Source organism: Leptonychotes weddellii, chromosome 4 (genome assembly GCF_054177405.1).
Source record: "Leptonychotes weddellii isolate Sample4059 chromosome 4, ASM5417740v2, whole genome shotgun sequence".
Taxonomy (NCBI): Eukaryota; Metazoa; Chordata; class Mammalia; order Carnivora; family Phocidae; genus Leptonychotes; species Leptonychotes weddellii.
Genome location: NC_138372.1, coordinates 33,813,873 through 33,841,533, shown reverse-complemented (window position 1 = coordinate 33,841,533; position 27,661 = coordinate 33,813,873). Strand labels below are relative to the sequence as shown.

General features: G+C 41.7%; 1 protein-coding gene across 1 annotated transcript in view; it reads left to right on the top strand.

Annotated features, from left to right (window-relative positions):
* The window catches only part of ATPAF1 (ATP synthase mitochondrial F1 complex assembly factor 1), a 29,396-nt gene extending 6,554 nt beyond the window's left edge, over nt 1-22,842 (top strand). Inside the window, exons 3-9 of the mRNA XM_081818373.1 lie at nt 2,322-2,372; nt 2,987-3,049; nt 6,471-6,521; nt 7,662-7,709; nt 11,132-11,227; nt 13,318-13,425; nt 19,995-22,842. Coding sequence (XP_081674499.1) covers nt 2,322-2,372; nt 2,987-3,049; nt 6,471-6,521; nt 7,662-7,709; nt 11,132-11,227; nt 13,318-13,425; nt 19,995-20,189 — 612 coding nt within the window. The 3' untranslated portion in view covers nt 20,190-22,842. The remainder of the gene's footprint in view (nt 1-2,321; nt 2,373-2,986; nt 3,050-6,470; nt 6,522-7,661; nt 7,710-11,131; nt 11,228-13,317; nt 13,426-19,994) is intronic.
* Nucleotides 22,843-27,661: the final 4,819 nt, after the last annotated feature.

The following is a 27,661-nucleotide window of genomic DNA, read 5'->3' as shown; positions in this document are numbered from 1 at the left end:
CAGCGGGAAGCCTATTCTCCCTCTCCCACTCCCCCTGCTTGTGTTCCCTCTCTCGCTGTCTCTCTGTGTCAAATAAATAAATAAAATCTTTAAAAAAAAAAAAAAAGGAAGGAAGGAAAAGCAAAACAGAGTCTAGACCCAGATAATTATTTATTTTTATTTATTTATTTATTTTTAAGATTTTATTTATTTATTGGAGAGAGAGAGACAGCGAGAGAGGGAACACAAGCAGGGGGAGTGGGAGAGGGAGAAGCAGGCTCCCCACTGAGCAGAGAGCCCAATGTGGGGCTCGATCCCAGGACCCTGGGATCATGACCTGAGCCGAAGGCAGACACTTAACGACTGAGCCACCCAGGCGTCCCTAGACCCACATAATTATAAAAAGGTTTTTCACTTATGAGGGCATCTGGCTAGACCCTGAAAAATTGTCCAGGATGAGCGAAAATTCTTTATTATGTGGAATTCATTTACAAGATCGCAGCTCCTGGCACCGCTTCCCCTCCCATAAGTACGAATGTCCTTATCCAGTCAACTGTTGTGATAACAGAAAAGATGTCCACAGAGATTTCCAAAGCATCAATACGGGAGTAGTAAAGTACCCATTTAAATGTTTTATTAAGGGGCGCCCTGGATAGCTAGTCAGTTAAAGCATCTGCCTTCAGCTCAGGTCATGATCCCAAAGTCCTGGGGTTGAGCCCCAAGTCAGTCTTCCTGCTCAGCGGAGAGTCTGCTTCTCCCTCTCCCTCTGCCACTTCCCCTGTGTGTGCGTTCTCTCTCACTCTCTAATAAATAAATTAAAAAATAATAAACGCTTTATTAAGTGCTCTTGAGACTTTTGGCACATACTTTCAACTATAATTTTAATTACTATATTTCATTGGTTCTAAAGCCCACATTTATTTGTTGCATTTTAACATCTCCAGAATTGTCTTAAAATTGATCTGATATGAAAGTATTGTGTTATTATTTAATTGGCATCATTTTCTGATACATAAAATAATGGTGTTTCTGAAGTAGTGTCTTCGGTTAAAATAAAATGCAATAAGCTTATACTTGGAACTTAAATTTGTTATTTCTATAAGTACAAGTGGAAATAAAGAATGGATTGGAGGGACATTGTGGGAAAAGAATATACCAGGCTTAGTGATTAAAAGGTGAAGTCGTGGGGCGCCTGGGTGGCTCAGTCATTAAGCATCTGCCTTCGGCTCAGGTCGTGATCCCAGCGTCCTGAGATCGACTATCTCCAGCCCACTTCTCCCTCTCCAGCTCCCCCGTGCTTGTGTTCCCTCTGCCGCTATCTCTCTCTGTCAAGTAAATAAATAAAATCTAAAAAATAAAAAATAAAAAAATAAAAGGTGAAGACAGCTGTGCAAATGGAGGGTTTCATTTGTTTTGTTTTCATAGTGCACCTGAAAGTGAATGGTATGAAAATGAAATCAATTCTCTTTTTTCTGGAAAGTTTACCTGTGAAGGACAGACTACATTAGGATGCTGCCACTGTGTAGGGATATGACCAAAAAGACAAGGGTGTATCCAACAGATTTTTCTATACCAGACTTCTGTCTAATTTGTTCGTACCAGTTCTGTGGGCATCATTTATGAAAGGTTTGGATTCCTTGAAGCACAGAATAACAAAAGACAGGATTTTATGCAGACGGTGTTTTTTAGCCTCAGAATCCCAGGTATAGATTGTACTCCTGAAAGGAATGGACTTGAACTGAGAAACTGAGTGAGAGACTTAGAACCAACCCATCCCTATTATCAGAAACCTCATAATAGGATTTCTTGACTGTGGCCTTTATCCGAGATAGTAGGCTAGGAGAAGAAATAATCACTAATTTGATAGAGGGAATATTAAGATTGAGTGCTGGAAAGACCAGCCTGGTGAGGATGCCTGCCATCAGAAGTGTGTCACAGATGGGAAGCAGCCTTTGAAAATACATTTTTCCATTGCTTACCTCCTTTATGGCTCACCAAGGAGCAGATCAGAGAGCAGAGCACAGGAAACCCAAGCAGGCCTCATTCTGGGAGGGAGTCCCTCATATCCATAGTGGCAGGTAAGGATATGGTCTCTAAGTCCTGTAGGTGGTAGTTACTAACAAATCTTTTCTCATCTCTGTATCTCAAAAGCTTAGTCACAGAAAAGTTGTCTCACAAACAATAACTCATAGAACAGTGTGTACAGTTACTATGTAGAATGGAGAAAAGTGAGTTTTCAAGTGTCTGATTACTAAATGAGATATTGTACACTTCACAAGTATGGTGGTCTTTTTCTTATGAGTAAGGTACAGATAAATGTCCTGTCTCATCATGTATTTCAGACAGACACCCTGGGGAAACAGCCTGTGAGCAGAGGATTCACTAAGGACAAGGTAGGTTTCTAATTAAAGATCTAAGTCTGAAGTCATATGGAACATCTATAACAAGAGGCTGCAAATTTGAACATACTTACTGTGGTTCTGTGATTTTGTGATTTTTTTTTCCAACTATGGAGATGAAAAATATTTCTATGAATTTTTATGTCCTTGATACAACCTCTAGCATAGTGTGGGTCCTGGGGCTGCTGGAGGAAATATGAGGGAAATCCTGGTGATATGCTTTCTTTCTATAGGAAGTAGTTTTAAAAAATCAAAGCATGTTTACTCATTTAATTTGCAAATAAGGAGCCACCCCTAGTAGAATAGCAGTTAAAGGTGACAACCAGATTTTCTCTTCTTACCAGCTGCAAAATGCTGCAGTGCTCATTAGTGAGGGTAAAGCATTTAGAAAGTACTTTTAGATACTCCCCAGGAATAGCACTGTGAAAACCTGCCTGGGCTTAGGGGTTCACTTCTCTGAGCATACAGGTTTTCTTATACATGTTCTGTACTTATTGAAGATCTGCTCCACTGTCCTGACCTGTTGCTTCCCACAAGGCTTACAGATAGTTAAGCTGTTGTATTTTTCTTAATTGTGGATGTTAATTGCCTTTTATTTTCTCATTCAGACTCTCAGTTCAATCTTTAACATTGAGATGGTGAAAGACAAAACTGCAGAAGAAATAAGACAGGTAATAAATGAAAATGGGCTGGCATACTTGATGAAAACATGTGCTCTGTGAGCCAAATCTGAAAGTAGAAAGGAGCATACATTTCTTGATACCTCTTTTTAGCCAAAATGAAAGGTGGTTACAGAAAGCAAAAGTGATCAGTTACATGAAACATAATGGCATAAGAAAGCTTGTCTTTCTTGATTTTACTCCTATATGTCTAATCAACTCACATTACCCCTTTCTGTTTCATTCCTGTTGCCCACGTCTTATTTAAAATCATCAGTACTATGTTCTGGCTTACTGTACTACCTATCTAAGTAGGTTTCCCTGCTCTCATTCCTCCCCGCTCCTCCACCTCTCATAGCCTTACCAGTTGAATCCTCTTAAAGTTCTGCTTTCATTATGAAAAAGCATAGTGTAGGGCGCCTGGGTGGCTCAGTTGGTTGAGCGACTGCCTTTGGCTCAGGTCATGATCCTGGAGTCCCGGGATCGAGTCCCGCATCGGGCTCCCTGCTCAGCGGGGAGTCTGCTTCTCCCTCTCCCGCTCCCCCCTCTTGTGCTCTTTCTCTCTCTCACTCTCTCTCTCTCAAATAAATAAATAAAATCTTTAAAAAAAAAAAAAAAGAAAAAGCATAGTGTATTCGTTAAGAACGCAGACTCTAGGGTGCCTGGGTGGCTCATTCGGTTGAGCGTTTGCCTTCGGCTCAGGTCATGATCCCAGGGTCCTGGGATCAAGCCCCGAGTCGGGCTCCCTGCTCAGTGGGGAGCTTGCTTCTTCCTCTCCCGCTCGCCGTGCTTGTGTTCTCTCTCTGTTTCTGTCAAATAAATAAATTAAATCTTTAAAAAATAAAAAAAAGAACACAGACTCTAGAGCCAAGCCACCAGTTTTAAGTCCTAGCTCTGCCACTTACTGTGTGAATGACTTTGATAAGTTAGTTAACCTCTCTGAGCCTTAGTTTCCCTCTCTGTAAAGTGGAGATAATAATACTAATAGTAGTATTAATAGTACTTATCTCATAGTAGTAATAACAGTACTTATAGAGTTCTTTGGGGAATTAAATGAGTTCATATTTGTAAAGCACATAGAACAGTGCCTGGCACAGAGTAAGTGCTACATTTATGTTTTTAAATAAATGAATAGAAATAAATATTATGTCAGTGACCTGCTTGCAAATGTTCAGTGACTTCCTGTATTCCTTTGCTTGCCATTCAGAGTCCTCTGTTGTTATAGGACCTTCTTCTGGAAGCTTTCTGGACACCTTCCTTCAGAGCACTCATGATCTATCCTACCTGTTTGGTCATTCCATACACCTTGATTTGCATTGCTATTTACATTTTCATGTCTGTGATTCTTTTCTCTCTAATTAGACTATAATAAGCTATTTATTGGCATTTCTTATAATTCCATGAATTATTTTAGGTATATTGAGAAAATCAAAATAATAATAAAAGCAGTAGACTATATGTCAGGTACTGTACTTAGTGCTTCACATGCACTATTTCATTAAATTCTCATAACTACCTTGAAGTGTAGGTGCTATTATTTCCAGTTTACAACTGAGGAAACTGTAATTTCAAGAGATTAAGTAACTTAGGGTAGAGCTGGAACTCAAACCCATGTCTGTTTGACTCTGCATCCTGTTCCCTTATGGGAAGTTGTGCCAATTGCCATGAGTTTCCTTTGGGTGCTGTATCATTTGTTTCAGCAAAAGCATTTATTAAATACCTATTAAATGTCAGGTTGTATGCAAGACATGGAAATAAATGAGAGAATCCCCTACTCTCAAGGAGTTTTAGCCTAGTAGAAGGACAGACACAGACACAGACGAGAACAGCACAAGGTTCTAACTTGTGTTAATAGAGGCTTATGCAAAGTCTCTAGGAGACCTCAAACTGTGTCTTTGGGAAAAGATGCCAATAGAAAGCAGACACCAAGCATACTCTTTAGGAGAGAGAGAAGCCAGGCCCAGGAGGCTTGATATTCATATGATGAATATCATTTAGACCTATAATTTTAGACATAAATTTGTGTTTGTTAAAATAATTTGAGTAACCAAGGTCAATTATGTTAAGAAACATCTATCTGTCTATAAATTTCAGTGTTGATTCATGAACTATCTACTAGTATAGATTTTTTTTTTTTTTAAAGATTTTATTTATTTATTTGAGACAGAGAGAATGAGAGGAGAGAGCACATGAGAGGGGGGAGGGTCAGAGGGAGAAGCAGGCTCCCCGCCGAGCAGGGAGCCCGACGCGGGACTCGATCCAGGGACTCCAGGATCATGACCTGAGCCGAAAGCAGTCGCTTAACCAACTGAGCCACCCAGGCGCCCTCTACTAGTACAGATTAAATAAAAATAGCAGTATACGCTGTCGTTAAAATGAAAAGACCGTGTCTGACATTAAAAAAAAAAAAAAGGCAAAGCAACCTTGGGCTGCATTGATAATGATTTGCCCAGGTCCTGGGAGGTAATAGTCCTTCTGTACCCTGTGTTAGTTAGATTATACTTTGATTAGTATCTTCAGTTAGGGGGCCCCCCTCCATTCTTAATGAAAATGTTGACAAAGCAGAGCATCTCTAAAGGAGGGTGGCCCTGTTCTTCAAAAGCTCACTCAGGTGTCACCTTGGCTGTGATGCCTTCCCTGCATTCTATGCCTTTGCTAATGCTGTCATTCTCTGCTTAGAATGTGTCTCTTCTATCCTACCTGTTTATCTTCCTAGCCTCCTTGTTCACGTGGCTAACTCCTGATCATTCTTCAGGATACAGTTCAAGTATCCCCTCGTCTGGCACTCATTCCCTAACTTGGGTTAAGTGCCTCTTTGTTCTCCTCAGAGCACCTTGGCTCTGGTTTGCATTGTAATTCTCTTGTGCTAGGCACAAACCTATATTTCAACTAGTCCTCACAATAATCCTGTTAGGTTGATATTATTGCTATTTTACTGATGATTATATTGGTGTTATTTAGTGATTTTCAGTAATTTGCCTCAAGTAGCATGGTCAGCAAATGATTGGAGCTGGAATTTGCATCCAGGTCCACCTGACTTCAGACACTGGGTTCTGAATGACTGATGTTCTGGCTGTCTTGAGAAGCCCACAGTTGGCTGAGGAATATGGGTTTTGGGAAGGAAAAGAGAAGGTATGAGAAAAGAACATGTCTGTTGCATACAGGCACGTCTTGAGATAAATGATTCACAAGGTCATGGAATCCATTTGTCTGACAGGAATTTGTTATTAAGAGTTACAGTTTAATCATCTAGAAGAGTAGATGGTATTAAATCTTTTTTGTCATCATGTGCTAGTAATAAAAGCATTACATTGGGTTTTCTTCCTTGTTATCAAATAGCATGTTACTCTGAGCAATAAAAGCTGTCACCATTTCTTGGCACAGGTTCAAAAGATTACCCACATGTCACAGACACCCTCTCTTTTTCGTACAGATTTGGCAGCAGTATTTTGCAGCAAAAGATACAGTCTACGCAGTTATTCCTGTAAGTAGCTTGGAGGGGGAAATGGAAGTGTTATGGCATGAAGGTCAGGGCTCTAACCTTAGCAGGCAGTTACCTTTACTTTTTCTATGTTTATTGCCTCTTGAGAACTTACATTTATAACTCGGAGGGTTTTTATTATGCACTAAGCACCAAAGATTGGAAGCTCCATATGATATATTTATGGCGCTTGTTTTCCCTCTTTCTGGTTTAGCAATGTCTCTTTTACTCAAGTCTCTGACAAGGGAGCATGTAAGTGTAAGTCATGTTGCTGAGCAATTTCCAAATGTGTTTTACTTCTTTTTGGTGTTTTCCAACCATACAGTTGGAATTTCAGACAGGGCCTCTAGCATAGCTTTCTTCCCCTTTTGTCTATAAGTGACCTATTACTGAGCTGACTTAGAGCTTCCTCCTAGGCTTTTTCTGGCATTTTCCCTTAGTAAGTGGCATTTTCTGTCTTGGAGATAGTCATTGGCCACTCTTGACCATTGAGGTTTGTGACTGGGAAGGGGTGCTGCTGGCTTCTTCTAGTTTAATGTCCTCACACTGACTTCTGCATAAGAAAGCGTTTGATGTACTGGGTTATCAGCTAGTTCTTTAATTGTTCTTCTTTCCCTGAAGAGAAAGCCATTTAGGTTAAGTTTACATCAAGCACTGAGTTTGCATGTGTGAGTTTAAGATGAAGGAGGAAAACTCAGAGACAGAAAAGTCAAGCCGGGTCTTTTGCTTGCCCTGAGAGTACTGCTACCCCACCTGGTACACACATCGACCCTTGCCCTTGAAGAGTTCAATGGCCAAAAGGATCTGCACCTTTTGTGATATTTTAGATCTGTAATACCGACTCATTGTTTAAACAGGCCTTCTTGGCTTTCCCTGAGACAGCCTCAGTGGCCTGAAGCCTCTGACACTTGGCAGAGTCCCTTGCAGAGTTTGGAGTATCCACTCTTCACATCTAATTCTGACATTGAGCAGCCAAACACACACCCGGTTTTTCTCTCTGTCGTAAGAGGGAGTTGTAAATGATAGAATATAAGAGATATTTTTGGTTGTATTTTAGTCCTAGAGTTCAGTCTTGGTGAATTTAAATATGATTGCAGCCTCAAGTTTTCTTGGTTTTGAATTTTATTCTTTTCTAACCTACAGAAAGAGAAGTTTGACTTGATCTGGACCCGGGCTCAGTCCTGTCCAACAGTAAGTTTCCAGTGACCAGATGAAGATTGCTTATCAGTGCTGCCAAACAAGGATGTTTTCTAACCTATCTCTTGATACTCCATACTATCTCATGTGTTATAGCGCTCTGTTTATTTAACAAAGGTGCTTATGTGTTGACTGTACTGATAAGTGAGATTTTCAGCCATAAGGAATCATGTGGGTTTGTCCCAGTAAGTGTGTCAGGCCCTTTAGCTTTCTGACATGGTGCAGCCCTTTCTGATTTGGATCTCTGTCAGTACAAGTGAACATGGGAGGCAACACCTGAACCCTTCACATTTTCACCCTCCTTTAAGTTACCGTTTTATTGCCAGTTTCTTTTCCGTTTTGGCCATGCTATTCTGCTTGTGTGTGCCTAAGGAATGATGAATTTGTTGGAGTCATGAGCTGCCAGAAGACCCAAGCGAAAGGGAATTGGTGAGGTGGACCAGCTGACTTGGTGTCAGTAATAATTTCTAATAATTTCTAGAATTTTCAAAAAGATTTTCCAAACATTGCTGAGACAAAATAAAAAGCATCTAAGTAAATGGAGAGATGGACTGTGATCATGGATTGGATGACTCGGTACTGTCATCATTTCTCCCCAAGTTGATCTCTAGAGTAAATATCATCCTAGTCAAAATCCCAGTGGGCTTTTTTTTTCCTTTAAAGAAATTGACAAGCCAATTAAAAAAAATTATTTGGATATCCAAAGGACCTAGAATACCAAAACAGGTTTGTTTTTGTTTTCAGTGGTCAGCAAAGCAAGGTTTATTGAGTGAGAGTACAAAGCTCCCAAAGAGAGGGGGCTCGAGACGGTTGCCCCAAAACAGTTCTGAAAAAAAAAGAACAAATTTAGAGCACTTACATTTCATGATTTCAAGGCTTATTATAAAGCTATAATAATGAAGACAGTGTGATATTGGCATATAGATAGACATATAGATCAATAGAAGAGAAGAGAGAATCCAGAAATAGACCAACATGTGTGGTCAGTTATTTGTTAGCAAAGGTGCCAAGGTAATTAAATGGGGAAAGGATAATCCCTTCAGTTTGGATATCCATATGCAAAAAATGAACCTCTACTCTTACCTCACTCTGTATCCAAAAATTAACTCAAAATAGATCATAGATAAATAAATGTAACTTCTACAAAATACAATCTTAGGTTGAATGTTAGTGATCTTGAGTTTGGCAAAGATTTCTTAAGTGTATCACAAAAAACACAAACTATAAAAGAAAAAAATCAAAATCAGTAAATTAGATTTTATCAAAATTAAAATTTTCTATTTGTATTCTCATGTTTATAGCAGCATTAGTCACAATAGCCAAAAGATGGAAGCAACCTGAGTATCCACTGATAGATGAATAAACAAAATGTGGTATATACACCCAGTGGAATATTCATCCTTAAAAAGGAAGGAAGATCTGACCTATGCTACAACATGGATGAACCTTGAAGACATTATACTAAGTGAAATAAGCCAGTCACAAAAGGACAAATACTGTATGATTCCACTTACGTATCTAGACTAGGTGTAGGTACCTAGAATAGTCAAATTCATGGACAGAAAGTAGAATGATGGCTGCCAGGGGATGGGGGAAAGGGGAATGAGTTCTCATTTAATGGGTATGGAGTTTCAGTTTGGGAAGATTAAAAAAGTTTTGGAGATGGATGATGGTGATGTTTGCACAACAGTGTGAATGTACTTAATGCCACTGAATTGTATATTTAAGAGTAGTTAAAATGATAACTTTTATGTTATGTGTATTTTACCACAATAAATAAAAAATAAAATTTTCTACTTTTCAAAAGACATTGTTATGAAAATGAAAAGACAACCCACAGACTGGGAGAAGATATTTACAGGACACATATTGACACGTGACTTGTATCTAGAATATATTAAAAACTCTTACAACTTAGGAAGACAGGCAACGCAATTAAAAAATGGGCAAAAGATTCAGACAAAGTGGAATGGCAGATAAGCACCTGCAAAGATGCTCAATATTATTAGTCGTCATGCGAATTGCAAATTAAAACCACAGTGAGATACCACGAAAATGACTAGAATTAAAAAGACTGACCATACCACGTGTTGGTGAGGGTTTGGAAGAACCGGAACTCTCATACACTGCTGATACAATAATGTGAGACAGTACAGGTACCTTAGAATGACCGTTTCTTTAAAAGTTAAGCATACACCTGCCATACCACCCAGTTATTCTACTCCGTAGTTATTTTCCCAAGAATTGAAAGCATATGTTCATACCACACAAATGTTCACAGCGGCTTTATTTGTAATAACCAAATCCTAAAAGATACCTATCACCGGTATATAAAGATATTGTGGGGGAGAGGGATTGTGTGTACATATACATCTACAGTGGAATAATATTCAGCAATAGGAAGAATGAACTATTGATAGATACATGTAACAACATGGATAGATCACAAAACAATTACACTAAATGAAAGAAATCATACCCAAAAGAAGTATAGATTCTTTGGCTCCATTTATACAAACTTCTAGAAAATGCACCGTGACCAGGAGTGACAGAAATCAAATCAGTTACCTGTTATCTAGGCACTGAGGTTATGTCAGCTAAGAAAAATGAAATAGAGCCTGAGCGGTTGGCCATAAGGAGGTAGTTCCATGACTAACGCATACTGGACTGATTATACTTTGTTTTCTCCTGACACCAGTCTCTTCACCACTCATCCCTAATTCTAAACATCTTAAGCATAAAACTAATCATTTCTTTGTGTTTACAACCATGTTCCAGTATCAGCTTCAGATGATAGAATAGGAAGTGATTATAATAATTGGAACAAAAGTTAACTCAGCAGCATTAGAAAGTTTAGAAATTGAAAAACTCAGATGTTCATCAATAGAAGAATGGATAAATTGTGGTAAATATCTATAGTAGAATTCCATAAAACAATGAAAATAAATGAATTAGAGTTGTATTTATCAACATAGATGAATCTCAAAAGTGTAACATGAAGTGAAAAAAGCAAGTTGCAAAATGGGCATATAGTTTGATCAAAGATTTAAGTTTTTAAACATGCAGCAAGTTTTTAAACGTAGTATTTCTTGTTTATGGATATGCATATGTGTGTGCACATTTAAAGAATAAAAACCTGAAAGGGAATGACAGACACCAAATGCAAGATAAATGTTACTCTGGAATGGGATTGGAATGGGTTACAGAGAAAGCTTTAGTTGGATCTCTAATGCTTTCTTTCTTAGTTGGGTTGGAAAGTATATGAGAATTTGTTAAATTATCACTTAATGAATTTCATAATTGTAAAAACTGTTTAAAAACCAGACAGTGAAAAAATAGAGTAAATGATTAGGCACTTGGACATGGAGCAAATGATTGTATTTATTCATCTATCTCTTCATGTATTTGTTTCCCAGTTTCTCTGTGCACTACCAAGAAGGGAAGGTTATGAGTTCTTTGTAGGACAATGGACAGGTACTGAACTCCACTTCACTGCACTTATAAATATTCAGGTAGGTGGCTTGTGCTCATCCCCTAGAAGAAAGAGGCCTACTCCTGTGAGGCCTACTCCTGTGTGCCCTTGCTGAGGCTTGAGGACACAGAGTATCTACTAATTCTCAGCAGTATTTGCTTCAGCGTTGATGAATTGTTTTGCTTCAGCGTTGATGAATTGTTACACTTTGCATATTGGGCTAGCTTTCTAAGTCCTACTCAATACCTAGAAATTGGAAAAGACCCCAAAACATATTCTCTGACTACATTTGGTCTCTCCCATCTCTTCCCCATACCTCTATAACGTTTACTGCTTGTGTCTCACGTAACTAACATGGGTGAGTTGTGATGGTTATCTTTTTAACTCTAACGTAGACTGCATGTCTTACTTGTATTTTATTAACAGAGTCAGCACTTTCCAAGATGCAAGATGCATAGTTTCCATTCCATAGATGTTGTTTTGTTTCCTTCCTTCCTTCCTTTTTTCTTTGTTTTATTCCCAAATATTGGATTAAGACGTTCAATCCAAAGCATTTGAAGCTCTTAAAAATGAAGTCAGTATTTTAAATCAGATCGTAACTGGGATTGACATTCTGTATTTGGAGGCCAAATTGCCAAAAAACAAGCCTGTGTTACAATGGCTTTGAAGGTTGGGGTAAAGGAAATGCAAAATAGAATGAGAGTTTGCTCATGATTGTATCCTAAAATTGTATTATGTTTTAAAAAAAAGGGGGGATTAGAAAAAAAGAAAAGAAAAAGCAGAATGAAGGGGCAGTTTTTACCTTGATTTTTTTTTTTTTTTTAAAACAGCGAGAGAGGGAACACAAGCATGGGGAGTGGGAGAGGGAGAAGTGGGCTTCCCGCCAAGCAGGGAGCCTGATGCGGGGCTCGATCCCAGGAACCTGGGACCATGACCTGAGCCGAAGGCAGACGCTTAACGACTGAGCCACCCAGGCGCCCAGTTTTTATCTTGATTATTGGATGAATTATAAAATAACATTTATTGCACATCCTATAATCAATATTTGATGTACTTACTATGTGCCAGGTATTTTATATATATTATGTCATTTCGTCCTCACAAAAGTCCCATGAGATAGTTACAGATATTATTTCTATTTATAGAGAAGAGCATGGGCTCAGAGAAGTTAGTCCCTAGTGTGGATGAGTGTGGTAATAGGTAGCAGATCTGGATTTGATTGATTCCAGTCTGTGAACTGAACCCTTACGCTGCTGTGTTAGAGACGATGCCAGGACTTAGAGACCTGTGAGACAAGGTCCCTGCCCTACTGAAGCTCATAGACGAGTATGGGAAGAAGATCCAGAAACATAATTATGATCAAAATGATCAGTATATTTGAAGTAAATGGGGGAGAACTGAGAGGCTGAACCCTAGCACTAGGTAGGTATTAATAATTAGAAGGACTCCTGCTGAAATTTAGAGATGAAACCCAGAGATCTTTTTTGAATGTATAGTTGTTTCCTCCTACATATAGGGGCTTTAACTTTGAACCCAGCCTCTCTTCCTAGTCTGGACTGAGGTCTGATAACCACTGCCCTGTCCATTCTTCATAAAATTATGATGTTCCCATTCTCCTTTCCCCCCTATCTCCCACCTAGATTGTATTTTAAAAGGGCACATTACAAATCTGGCCCCTGTGCAAACTCTCCAGCTGTTTGCTACAGCTTAAAAGAGCTCAGTCTTCAGAGCCAGCCAAGGGGAGTAGATTTCAACTGTGAAATGCACTAGTCCATAAAAGTGGCAATTACACAGGCATATTGCTTTCTTTAGAACTTGATTTGGTAGTTGCTTGTGTCATTTTGTTTTTAAATATATGGCCATGATGAAGGATTCACTGCCTACTGTAAACATTTTCTGGGAAAAAAGCCAAACCTTTTTCAATTGAAGACACAAATAACACTGTGCAAACTGTCAGTTTCACTGCGCCTTGGCAAGCCTGACCATCCCCCCACCTACCAGTCCTCTGACTCACTAGCCACTCAAGGGGCTGTTAGGAGCCCGAATTTCCTCTAGACTCTCTATTGCTCTGAAATTGCAGCTTTGTGTGGTGGTACCTTATTGAGCCTTGATAAGTGTTTCTCCTTACAGACCCGAGGGGATGCTGCAGCCAGCCAGCTGGTTTTATATCACTACCCTGAACTTAAGGAAGAAAAGGGCATAGTGCTGATGACAGCAGAAATGGATCCCACATTTCTGGTAAGAATTAATTTTTACCTCCTGAGAGGTAAGATTCTAGAGACCTACAGGTACTTTTTTCTTAAAGTTGACAATAATTTTGTCTTGCACAAGCTCTTCCAAGTTGAAGTTAGTACAATCACTAACTCAATCACTTATTCACAATTTTGAAGTCCAAAAGCTCTGAAAACAAAGTTTTGTCATAATACATTTGGTCACAAGACCTTATCTGACTTGAACTTACTTGGTAGCCAAATCTTCATTTAAACTTAAAAAAGGCCACTTGTAGTCCTTATTAATCCCACTTGGTATGGAATATTCATGCATTTTACTAAGGAAATATTAATGTATTTGATCATGGGGAGTTACATTATGTACCTATTGCCTTTCTAGAATACAGTAATTCTGACTCCAAAACACATCTGGCCCTAGGGGTTTCAAGTAAGAGACTGTGGACAAACAAATGGTTTCTTAAGGGTCAGGACATGTTCAAAGTCTGGAATAGTTCTCAATCTTTTCTCTTCCCCCACACTGCTCACATGTATTACATTCAACGTACATAATGATTTCCCTTCCTCCTTTTCCCATTCCTTAGATAGAGCATTGACCATATGTCCATAGATAATGATGCCCACTGTGTTTGTTTTCTCTGTATATCCAGGGTCAGGAGCAGTTTTATGGTTATTATAAAGCCGGTTTGTCTAGTCCTTGCTCATTTCTGCCTCATTTATCTGGCAGGATTTAAGTTCAGGATGTCAAGATAGTGAACACTGTAGTGCTTCTTCCCCCTTAATTTCTTCATTACAATACCCACTTATTTTTGCTCTCTCTCTTAGCAGCTACTTACAGAGAAGGAAAAAGTGATGACACTCAGCTAGTATCTCACAATAGCAGTAAGCCCCACGTCTGGAATTGGAACTCTTCTTTCCACCATCACACTCAAATGGAAGTCACCCAAAATCCTATCCAAAAGAATGGAGTTGCCATTTGTTTTAAATATGTTATTTATTTGTATGAGAGAGAGAGAGCATGAGCAGGGGAGAGGCAGAGGCAGAGGGAGAAGCAAGACCCCCCCCAGCTGAGCAGGAAGCCCGATGTGGGGCTTGATCCCAGGACCCGGAGACTATGACCTGAGCCAAAGCCAGATGCTCAACCGACTGAGCCACTCAGGCTCCCCTGGAGTTGCCATTAATTGAGCTAGACAAGATTGCGGGAGGAACAGATTTGGGAGGAAAATCGGGAGCTCAATTTTGGACATGTTAAATCTGAGTTAGCTATTAGATACCCAAGTAGTAGGCAGTTAGATGTATGAGCCTGGAGTTCAGGGGAGAGGTCCAGGCTGGAGATACAAATATTGAGAGTTGTCAGCATACAGATTATTATTTAAAACCATGAGACTAAATGAAATCACTAAGGAAGCAAATGAAGATAAAAAGAAAAGAGGTCTAAGAACTGAGCCTGGAGACATGAGGAAGCATCACCAAAGAAGATTAAAAAGGAATAGTTAGTGAGATATGAGGAAAACTAAGATGGGAAAGTGCCCTGAAAGCTAAGATAAAATGTTTCAAGGAATTGGGAGTGCTCAACTGGCCAAGTCTCACTTGCTGGTAAGGCAAATGAGATGAAGACTGAGAATTTACTAGATGTTACAACATGGAAGTCATAGCGAGATTTTTAAGGACGGTTTCAAAGGAGTGGTAGGACAGAAGCATCATTGGAGTACATTTAAAAGAGGCTGGGAAGAAAAATTGTAAGGAGTAAGCATAAACAAGTCTTCCAAGGATGTTTCTGTGAAGGGAAGGAGAGAATGGGGCACTAGCTGGAGAGGGAGAAGTGGAGACAAGAATGTGTTTTGTTTTGTTTTAAATATGAGAGAAATAACATTATATTTGTATACAGATGGAAAGATTCAGTAGAGAGGGAGATAGTGATAATGCAGGAGAAAGAGGAGAGAATTTTTGAAGTATTTTTGAGTGGTTAAGTCTGGAAATGAGGGATTGATCTTTGCCAGAAATGTAATAATAGGAGAGAAGCCAAAATATAAGGACACAAATACAGTTAAATGGAGAGAGGTGGTGGTATCTTGTAGAAATTCTCTCCAGATTGCTTAGTGAAAAGACTAAGACTTTATCTCAGTGAAAGGTCATCAGATGAGCGTGAAGATGGAAGAATAGGTGTTGGATAATTGAGTGGAAAGGAAAGAGAAAGTGTGAAATGATTTTCTAGGACAGAGTCAGCCAACCATGGCCTGTGGGCCAAATCCAATCCATTATCTGTTTTTAGAAGGCCCATGAGTTAAAAATGTGTTCTACATCCTTAAATGGTTGGAGGGGGGAGGGACGGAACTAAAGAAGAATATTATTTCATGGCCTGTGAAAAGTGTTTGAAATTCAAATTTCAGTGTCTGTAAATAAAGTTTTATTGGAACACGGCCATGCTTATTATTTACATATTATCTGTGGCTGCTTTAGGTCCACACCAGAGTTAAGTAGTTGCAACAGAGACTGTAGGGCCAGCAGAACCTAAAATATTAACTGTCTGTCCCTTTACAGAAAGTGTCGGTGTGTGGTCTAGGAAACTGGAAGAGAGAATGGCTGTGTGGGTACAGGCACAGAGAGAGGGCTGAGATTTGGGTTTAACTGGAGTTATGGTTCAGCCAAGTGATCTAATGAAGTAAGCAAGGACCAGAAAGTTAAAGGTGAGTGCAAAAGAATGATGATAATTACTGACCATGGAATGCAAGCTGGATAAAGAGGGAAGTGAAAACATAAGGAAGGTTAGAGACTGTAAGAACTGTGAGTCCTGGTGGAGTTCAAGGATTTTTGAAGTTGGGAGATAGGAAATATATGGGGTGCCTGGGTAGCTCAGTTGGTTAAGTGTCTGACTCTTGATCTCAAGGTCATGATCTCAGGGTCGTGAATTCAAGCCCCTATCATTAACTAATTAATTAATTAGGAAATAGTAATAGACCGAGCGTGGCTGTTTGAAACTGAGATTTGGAGGGGATATAGTTACCAATAATGACAAGGTTTAAGATTGGCCCACAAGAAGGAGGGAGTGACACAGAGACTTTAGTTTCTGGTCTTCAGTAAAGCCCAGCATCTAACCATATTGAAAGTGGACTCTGGAGGTGACAGGAGGTCCTTCTCTGCTCTGGCATTTTTACCACCTCACTCTGGTGGTCTCAAACTGCTACACACGCCTCATCAATGTGAAAATTTGCTTCCTGGCCTTATAATACTGGACAACATACCAAACAACATAGATTTGCCTTGTAGAAATCAATTTGGCTCTGAGCTTCTTATGTAGTACAGAACTAGAGATGTTAGAATTTATTGTAGGGGTACACGATTCAGAGATGGGAAACGTAGAAATGTAATATATGATCCCTTGCTACTCATGCATGAATTTGCACTTTGGCATAGTACTTCCAAATACAGTAAAGCAAATGAATAGAAATATACAGAAACTAGAGGTTTCTTCTGAACTAATAGCCTTAATGCTGAAATTTAGGAGAATATTTGAAAACCTCATTTGGTTCCACCTCTGTGTCAGTAGATGCTTTCATCGGAATGCAGCCAGTGCTCGGATGGAGTGCTAGGATGCTCATGCAGGGGATGTTCCCTGGCCCAGAAAGAGGAAGAAGAGAGGTCCTAGAGATGACACCTGGGCTGAATCTCAAAGATGAGCAGGAGTTTAGCCAGATAAAGAAAGGGGGGAGGGGAAGAGGAATGTTCCAAATAGAGGGAACAGCATAAGTACATGTTAGGACACATAAAATGACTTGAGGTATTATAAACAGTTTGGTATCATTAACATATTAAAAAGGTTTGGTGGGTTGTGTTTAGAGGTTTAGCTTTATCCTGAGGACATGAAAGTGTCATGAAAGGGTTTTGAACAGGGAGTAACATGTAAAGTGTTAGACTTCAATGCTATTAATCTCAATTATTTGCTTCCTAAATATTTTGTAGTTCTGTCCCAATCAGTGTGATCATTTAAAAGACAGTTGCAGTAGTGTGAGCAAGAGATAGTGAAGACGTGAAGTAGAATAGTGAGGATGGTGGAGAGAGAATGACCCCAGAAATATATAGGGAGTAAAATGGGCAGGACTTGGTAGGGTGATAGTATCTATGAAGATTGAAAGAAAGGGAGGAATCAGGTTTGTTAGTATACCTTCTTATTGAGCAACATAGGAATTAATATGATTATCTTCTCAGGTCCTCGAAAAGTAGGAGACTACTGCTTCATGGTGAGAACTAAGGCAGTGGGGAGAGGGCTTTCCATAACCCTCCATGAGAGATAAATACACATGTCTCCTTACCCACCATACTAGTGGTCTTAAACTAGTGGTCAGAAACCTTTATCAAAACAAAATCTTATTTTTTTTAAGATTTATTTATTTATTTGAGAGAGAACAAGAAAGCTGGGGGGTGGGGGGGGCGGCGCAGAGGGAGAGGGAAAGAGTCTACTGAGGCGGGGCTTGAGATCATGACCTGAGCCAAAATCAAGAGTCAGACATTTAACCAACTGAGCCACCCAGGCGCCCCCAGACAAGATCTTATTATGTGAAACCTCTGATACAACAGCTAAAACAGAGGTGAAGGGACCTGAGGCACCTCCACAGAGCCTCTAGAACTCTGCAGTGTGAACAGCACTGTTCTAGAATGAATACAGCCGGAACTACCCCTACCTCCACTATCCTGAGCCTCAAGTTAAAGTCAGTTATCAGAGGTCCCTACAGTTCATGGGCCCAGAAAGTAGTGGTATCTACCTCCAAGAATGGCAGTGTGCTTGCTTTAGAAACAGTTTACTCTTGAGGCATGTTTGAGTATAGGAAAGGTAAAATTGATGAATTAGGGTTATCAACCTTGATCAGTCTTAATTATCATGCCCCACCAGGAACAGTATCAGGATGAAGTAGAGGGAGTACCAGTCTAGGAGTCCAGAGGTTTGCCACTTGCTAGCCATATGACCTTGGGCCCATCCCTGAACCTCATCTCCTTTGGTTTCCTGGCCTAGTAAATGAAAACTGGGTGATCTCTGAGGCCCCTTCTAGCTCTGAAATTCTATTAATTTGAAATAGCCAGCGTTTTGGAAAAAGGCTTTTGATTGAAAATCCAGTCTCAGAGATTAGTCCCTGCCTATGAGAAATGACCTGAAAGCCCTATGGGAGGGAGTGGAGGTAAAGGAGCCTATGGTATTTATAAATCCATTTTCATCATTCTGTAGCTAGACATAGCACACTTTTGATAGTTTTAGTGGGAATTTTCCAGTATTTTGGGGGGTTGGGTTTGGCCATACGAACACCGGGATGATGAATAAGTGCCTCTGGCCAGCTAGGACGAGTGAGATGTATAGGAAGCAAAAGTAATAGTAGTTGGAGGACATTGCTTTATAAGGTTTTGAGAGTAGAGTATAGCTGTGTCCTGACCCCACCTCTGTTACACAGTGTGCACCATTTCTCTGCCACTGAGCTTTATAAAGAAAGAAGGTGGACCCTCTGCTTCCCTGGAGCTTTGCTGGCAGAGTAGTTAGAGGGAGCTGCATAGCAGATTACTGCTAAACTTAGTGGCTTAAAACACACACACACACACACACCATTTATTACCTCCCAGTTTCTATGGGTCAGGAATTCAGGAGCAGCATAGCTGGGTGGCTCTGGCATAGTCTCTCATGAAGTTGCTGCCAAGATGTTGGCTCAGGCCATAGTCATCTGAAGAAGGTTGATTGGGCTCAAGGATCTACTTCCAAGCCCACTCACACGGCTGTCAGCAAGAAGCCTCATTTCCTTGCCACATAAGCTTCTTCGTCGGGCTACTTGAACGTCCTCATGACTTTGGCAGCTGACTTTCCCCAGAGCAAGTAATTCAAGAGAGAGAGCAGGACACAACTGCGGTGTCTAATGTGACTTCGTAGCAGAGGGTATTCTTGCATCGTTTCACCATGGTCCATTTGGAAGAAGGAAGTCAGTAAGTACAGCCTACACTCAGGAAAGGGAAACTAGGCTCCCTCAAAGAGAGAAGGGTCATAGAATTGGGGGACCTACTATAGAACTACACAGCTGGCTTTGGCACTACTTTTCTGACTGAGGTGGTATCAGGAACAGGTTTTACTCAAGAGTATGTCTCGTTAGTTAAGAACTCAGTAGTGACTCGCAAACTGGTTCTAGAAGCTGAGTAACTATTGCTCTTCCCCAACCCCCTTGAAGATATACTTAATAGTTATTAAGGAACTGAATGAAGAGGGACATTTCAAACATATGTGTTACTTTATTCAGCAGATATTGGCTAGATATGACCATGTGTAGGGATGTAAAGCAAACATATACTTTGAGGAATTCATACGAGGGAAGATGGACAAAAAAGCAAAAGAGAAAAGGACAGATACAATGTAGTATGACACATACTATGGTAGAGGTCAGCATGGGGTAATTTGGGTGCATAGACAAGGGGCACCTTACCAAGACTTGGATGTCAGGGAGTCAGAGAAGCTTTCTGAAAACAGTGACTCCTGGGTAAGGCCCCTCCACTTGCCACAGAGTTTTATGGCCCTGTGCAGGGAATGACCTCACTATTCTTTTTACCTTACAGAATGTTGCTGAGGCACAGTGCATTGCCAACCAAGTTCAGCTCTTCTATGCCACTGACCGGAAGGAGACCTACGGGTTAGTGGAGACCTTTAACTTCAGACCAAATGAGTTCAAATATATGTCTGTCATCGCTGAATTGGAGCAAAGTGGACTTGGAGCAGAACTGAAATGTGCCCAGAACCAGGATAAGACTTAAGAGCTGTGAGGGTTGGCTTAGAGTCTGCTTAGCTCTGGGGTAGTTTTCTACAGCCCACCTGCCCCTTGAACTTTTGGGAGCTTAGGAGCTATAAGGAGCAGTCTCTAATGGATCGTCCTGTGTGCTTATTGCAAGAAGTAATCGTGGAGGTGAGCCCTATTACTTGACATTCAGGAACAGAGGTACCCAAACATTCTGATAATTATCTCCCAGCATACTTAAGCTTTCCTTTTAAAGTGTTTGAGGTCATAACCAGAGAGAGCTAAGGATCCACAGGATGGCGACTTGACTTTACGCAGTATAATAGTGCTATGTATCTCCTTTTGACCATACAGCTCCCAGATGATTAGTTCTTCATATTTATAAACTTGTGACAGGACAGTAAGCTTGAAGACCTGTAGTTAGATGTGGGCTTTGCATACTCTTCCTATGTGCCCCTTGGCTGGCCAAAGGTATAGCGCAAATATCCTGTTTAGACTCTAGAACGACCAGATATTGGCATCAGGATTCAGACTTCATCTAGATGTCCCCAGAGTTGCCTCTAGTGTAGCTGGTTTGCAGGGTCAGTAGACTTGGGGTTCAGTGAAGCACACAAGTACGGTGCCGGCGTACTTTTAAACCACGGTTTGTTACACCTGCCCCCTAACTCTGCCTGTTAGAAGCCGTGTATTTGGAGAGGGTGAATCAGTGCAGTGTAAGTAAATCACCACTTTCGTAAGGAGAGGGTCCATCCTGATTTGCATGTTTTGTTTTATTTCGTTTTTTTTTTAACAACTCTAAGCCATGCCAGTACTATATGAAAAAGTAGGTGGAAGCAAATGTTCCCGAACTGGGTATGGGGGCAGTGTAGCAATAAAATAAAGTCTGGCTTACAGTCTTTTTACACTGAGCAGTGAAATCTAACCTGTGTGCTGCCCTTGGTGTCAGGGCACATCTCATCTTTGGACTCAGCATTTGCTTGAAACGCCAAAAATAAGAAAGGCGTTCTCCGGCCCTGGAAGCTCACATTTGGTTTGTAGTGTCACTGCTGTGGCTCCAAGCTCAGTGCTAGAAGAGGGCAGTGGTTACATGCCAGCCTTCTGAATCTGAGGTCCCAGGGCGCCCGGTAGTGTTGTGGACCCCCTTTACTATGCCTTTCCTTTTCTTGATCTGGTGTGCTCCGCTTTGCTACCCCTGCCTGAGGCCTGCTCGTGTGACACTGAGTTGGTAAGTGGGAAGGTAACCGGTAGTTGCAGTTGGTGTGTTTGTGTATTTTCTTTATTACGGAAGTTTGTTTATAGGTTGGACCTGTCCCCAAGCTCTTTAGATGGGATTGGACTTCGTGTTATTTTCTGGGCTGTGTCTGTTTTGTCGTACTTCTGAGTCTGTGTGTAGAAAGAGATAGTGTTTGTTAAACCTGGAATTGCTGCTAGCCTTTCACAGTTTCTCTAAAGGTTGAGCTGTTTCCTAATGCAAATTCTGGACCTGCCTCTGGTTCTGACAGTTCCTTTTTTGAGAAACTTGAGTCTGGATGTTTTGAGTCCCAGGAATCTTTGACATCAGGTGGAGTTGCCTCCGTGGGTATCCGGTTATGTTTGCTTTTCCCTTCAGATGGACCCAGTTCTTGGCCATTGTACATTTTCATAACGCCTCCACCAGAAGGTGAAAAGGTGATGGGAGAAGAAATAAGAATTGGCTGCTCGTTCCTCCCAGCTTTGCCCTAAATCCCCACTTGCCGGAAGGGGATGTATACATGGACAGTTACATTGGACACGATCAAAATGCCATCTGGCTATTCTTTATATTTACCTGGTACGATCTGGCAAAGAACCAAAAGAAAATTTTAAGTCAGTAAATTTGTACCCAGGTGCAACATGGTGTTATAGAAAGTGGACAAGCTTTAGAGTTAAATGAATCTGGGTTCAGATGTCAGTGTTGGGATTCATTAGCTCTATGCTGTTGAACAAATTACTTAAACCCTCTGATTCTATTTCTCTGTAAAATGTGGATGATAATAATAATAATAATATCTACCTCATAGGATTATTGTGAGAATTAAATAGGCTTATACATAGACTATGGTAGAGCTTAATAAATGTCAACACCCTTCCTCTTTTCTAATTCCCCTCTTCTCTTTAAAGACCAACGCAAATTACCATTTCAGACATGCAGATCATTCTTCATTGCGGTATAAAAAATAAACCTTATCTCAGAAGTTCTCAAACCTTAAGTTGCAATAGAATTACCTAGAGCACTTTAAAATGCAGATTCTCAGGTCCCCCAACCCTGCTGGATCATAATCTTCGCAGGAAGTGCTGGCAGTCTGCATTTAATATGTGCTCCAAATGATTTGGATGTAGGTCATTAACCAGTTACACTTTGAGAACCATTGCCTTATCTGTTCTTCACAAAAAAACACCCATTAGCGAGATCTTTCTTTCCTGTGGACATTAAACTTAGGATTGGTTCCTTTGCTCTTGCCCCCCATAGTGGTCTCCCTTTGCATACTTTACAGTGTAAGTATGTATGTATGTATCTTTTTTCCCCACTAGACTGTGAGCTCCTTGAGGGCCAGGGTTTATCTCTATTCCCAGTGCCAAGGACATGGCCTGGAACATAGAAGATACTCAGTTGTTTGTTGAATAAATAAATGACATGGATTTTAGCCAAAACATTATCTTGTTATGTATATGTACCTATAATCAAATACTCTGAATTAAGAGACTCTCCCAACATGCATAGATTGGAACTTCCTAAGTAGTAATATTTGCAAGCCAAGATGCCAAGCTTATACACCGTCTCTGTATCTCACCAATCCTCTGGGATGACCTTGGCAGGCTGTGGGCTCCGGGCAATTCAGCAGTCCCTCACAGAGCACTTACTCCAACCGCCATGTTAGGTGTGCCGACACAGGAAGATGAGGAGGATGATCCCTGCTCTCCAGGTCTTTTCTGGCCACTGTCCATGTCTTTCTTCCCTCGGGCCTCACATCTAGCACCTCGTCGTAGTTTGCCTTGTCCTGTTCTCAGGATGTTTATGCTGCTACTTCTTTCCTCAAACAGTTTGGAAGTAGGAACTACGTGTTCTGGGTTTCTTTGCAGTCTCCACAATACCGATGTCTTGTTCAGTCTTGGAGAAGAGGTATAAACGCCCACCCCAGTCATTTGATTTAGCATTGAGTCAGCAGTCATTAATATTTATTGAGCACCTATTCTGTGCCAAGCATAGTTACAGGAAACTGGGGAATACAGCAACAAATAGGACAAATAAGGCCCCTGTTTTCATGGAGTTTATATCCTTGCAGAGAAGACAAATGAATAAACCAATAAGATTATTTCAAATACTGGTAGTGCTATGAAAATTAAAAAAAAAAAATAGTGTGCTAGAATGTGGAGTGGAAACAATAACCTAGTGGTCAGGAGAGCCATCTCTGCAGAGGAGAGAGCTGATACGTGAGTTGAGGGAAAGTAGCAGGTTGAGAGAACGGCAAGTGGTGAGGCCTTTGCAGCAGGGCCGGGCTAAGCATGAGTGTTTCTGGGCAGATTTCAGGGTTCATTCCTTGCCCTCAAGGAGCTCACAGTTGAGCAAGCAAGACACTGACACGAATAATCAAAATATAAGGCAAATGGCCCAATGCTATCCCAGAAAAGGGGCAAGGAGGGCTCGAGAGCGCTACTGGGTACCGTGGGGATGCACATCTTCCCCGACCATGGCCCCCACCACGAAGTGCTTATGGTTTTAAAAGAGAATAACAGGTAGACGATATCACAGTCTCAAAGAATATGTGCTCCGTGCAGAGAGGTTCGGTGAGCTCAGAGCTGGCCTCACAATTCATACACATTAACGGTAACCACTAGCATGGGTTACTGGAAGCTCACTATGTGCCAGGCGCTGAGCAAGCCCTTTGTATGTATCAGCTCTGCCCTTCTCACAAGCCTGTGAGGTCAGCAGGAACCTGCTGGTTGGTGAGACGCGTGGCTGCTCTCTGTGCACCAGCCCTGTCCTCCCCTACTTCCAGCTCAGAGGAGACGGCAGCCTCCCAGTTACCCCTAACCCTAGCTCCAGCAGCCAGCCCAGGCCCTGAGAAGTCATGGGTGGCTCTGGAATCAGCCCTTGCTCTGAGACACAGGTATGCCACTTTTCCTGCCGTCAGCTAAAGAACAAAATGCATGTGTTGACATTTGTGATTTCTCCAAACCCTATTTCAAAAGGCATTGTGTCCCAACTAAGGAGAGCTTGTTTTGTGCTGCCCGGAGCACTTTGGTCTTGGCAGTTCTCCTAATGTGGCAGGTTGGTGGCAGCATTTCTTCCCTGTTCTGCTGAAGGAGAGACTTGGTGTACGAAAAGGGAAGAGATGACTGAAAGGTCACTGCCTGCATCCGGAGCCAAGCCAGGAATAGAAGGCGACTGTCCACGCTCCAGACTTAATGGTGTCATTTGTAACATCCAGTGAGCAGACTCATCTCTCACGTTCATAGGACCACCTCTGAGCTCTAATGACCTCAGGAGCTGAAAGGGCTGCAAGAAAAATTGGTTCAAACCGTTAGGAATCTTCCCAGGCTCCCCCAAGCTTTCAGAACCAAGTCCCTTTCGATCAGCTCACAGGACACAGGAACTTCAGGATCTGGTCAGCTTCTCCAGGCCCCTCTCGGGCCAGGCCCCCACCCACTCCCTTAGCTCCAGTCATTCTGGATGAGCAGCAGTTCCCAGAATAACCTGTGAGCTTCTCACCTCTGTGCTGGTCTTTTGGGATATGTCTGCCTGCCTCAAATGCCATTCCCCCTTCATCAGGTTAATTCTTACATGCCTTTCAAAGCTCCACGGAAGCATCTGGAGCCTTGCCTGACATCTGCCCGCCTCCCTGATGCCCATCACGTGCTCCTCTGTGCTTCCCCAGCATTTTGTGCCCCACCTGTACAAGGCTGTCGCTCCCTTAGACTGGACACTTTTTGGAGACAGGGATCATACCTTACTGGACATTATCTTCCCAGGGTCCAGCATGAAGCCTACACAGAGAGATAAGATACCCAGCGAATGTGGAATAAATTCCTCTTTGATGACCGCTCAACTCAGACCACCTGTGTCTATAAACATCCCTTGCACAATGAGATCCAGCCCTGGCACAACATATTGTGATAATGTCCCAGCCCAGGCAGTGGGCATTTTGCTTGCTCTTATTACGGAGCCTGCATGCGGAAAACAACCATGGGGCCATCAGAGGACGCAACCAGGTTCAGGGTATATAAGCAGGAAAAACTGAGAGACAATGTCCAAACTTTTGGAGCAAGATCATTATTTTAAAGCATGTTCAAGCTCCTGTCTTGGCTTACCAAATCTTAACATTAAAAAAGACCTTGGAGACTGTCCAGTCGCTAGTTTTCAACTATGCTTCAGGGAATACCAACAGTTCCTTAGAGGTAGGGATCCTGGGAGCCTCGTCCTTATTACCCCTAATTCAACCAGAGAAGCAGGGTTTTATTTACTGGGCTTCCCCTAAGCTGTCATTTGAAGAAACAGTTTCTCCAAGAAAGATTGAAAAACCGTGGTCTAGTTGAACCTCCCGCCATGACAGCAGCCCTCTCTACAGCATCCCCTAGCCCCTGGGCAACTATTTGAAAACTTCCAGAACCTGGGAGCTGTCCCCCCTGCTAGCTGACCTGGGCCCTGCTGAGACAGCTCTGAGTGATGACAAGTTCTTCCCCACCCTGCACTGAGACCTAGCCACCCCTCACTTCTCATCTCACTGGGCTTCATTCTGCACACCATTGCTGGAGCCTTCCAGAAAAGTCTGTTCACTTTACTACCACCACAGCAGCTCTCAAGTTGCCTTGAAGTCTTTGCAGCAGATGAAACCACCTTCTCTCTTTCCTTCTATGACTCAAAACCCCAGCCCCTGCTTATGGAAAGTCTAACCCACCAGTGTCTGCCTCACACTGGGGCCTAGAGCTGAGCCTAAGATGACTTTGTGGGGTAACCAGAGTGGATGTAGGGTGGCGGTCCTTTGGGAGTTGCCATGGCCCACCTGGCAGTCATCTCCCCACACTGCTGCCCCTCACTGAGGTCACCTGACTCACCCCTCCACCTTGTCCTTTCCTCACTTTTGTCCCACTCCCACTCTCTGTTGTCTCCCAATGATCTGCTTTCAAACATGGTTTTTCCTATCCAGAAGTCTTGACTTCGAGGCTTCTATACATATCCCGGTTTCTCATCTGGCTGGTTGCAGGCCAGTGTGCCCATCACATCTTGACTTGAATCTTGACTTTGTTGCCCAGCACCTGTGTCCCTCTCAACGTGTGGTACTCACTTTTCCTTGGTCTTCTACTTCTGTCATGGCAGTGATCAGAGATAAGTGGTATCCCCTCAAGTGTTTCACTTAACCACTCCGCTCAAAAAAAAAAAGCCCTGCTTTGGTTTGCAATTTCACTACTGGGCCATTTTTGACTTTTGGTCCACTGTGATCCCCAGATCACTTTTGCTGGAGTCATTATTATTCCCACATTTACGATGTGGCACGAATCCCCACCTTGCACTCATATTTCTTCAACCCACATTTATTCTCCCATGTTGACCTCCCTCTGGTATGGTGGGAAGTAGCTGACAGATCTTATATTTTGCAGGGGAAGGGAGGGAGCAGAGAGGTACTTTGCTGAGCCTCACTTGGTACATGACTCCCAGGAGACTCTGAGATGTTTGCTTCCACTACTTAAGTTTCTTCCATTTGATCTTTTTCAGCAATACCGTGAGGATATTACTCCCATTTTACAAATGAGGACACTGGGAAGACAGCATCAGAGGTGTTAAGAGTAAGGTGTAAATTAGAATCCCAGGTCTATCTTTGGACAAGTTACCCAGTCTCTCTGAGCCTTTGTGTTCTCATCTGTAAATTAAAAAAAAAAAAAGTCCTATCTCAAAAGAAAAGGATTAAATGATATGACATAGATACAGTGATTAGCACTATGCTTCACACATAATAAAAGTGCAAAACAGCTGCTAGGTTTTTTTTTTTTAAAGATTTTATTTATTTATTTGACAGACACAGCGGGAGAGGGAACACAAGCAGGGGGAGTGGCAGAGGGAAAAGCAGGCTTCCCACTGAGCGGGGAGCCCAACTCGGGGCTCAGTCCCAGGACCCCGGGATCATGACTTGAGCCAGAGGCAGACACTTAACGACTGAGCCACCCACACACCCAGAGTAGCTGCTAGATTAAGTACTTCATCTTTTCAAAGCACACATCTCCTGTAGGGAGGAGGTGGGATCTTCTGCTTTGAGAACATAGATCTACTTCTAGAACATAGACTTACTTTTAAACACAAGTTTCTATCGTGCCATTCTTCCTGCACTATGTTGTCATTTATAAAAATTCTCTTCCACGAATATAAAGAGGCTTGAGCAACAGGTATCATGCCAGAAAGCATGGCAGTAGGAATATCATGCCAGAGAGCATGGCAGTAGGAATTTGGGGATCTCAAGGCTGGATTCACAAACTAGCAGG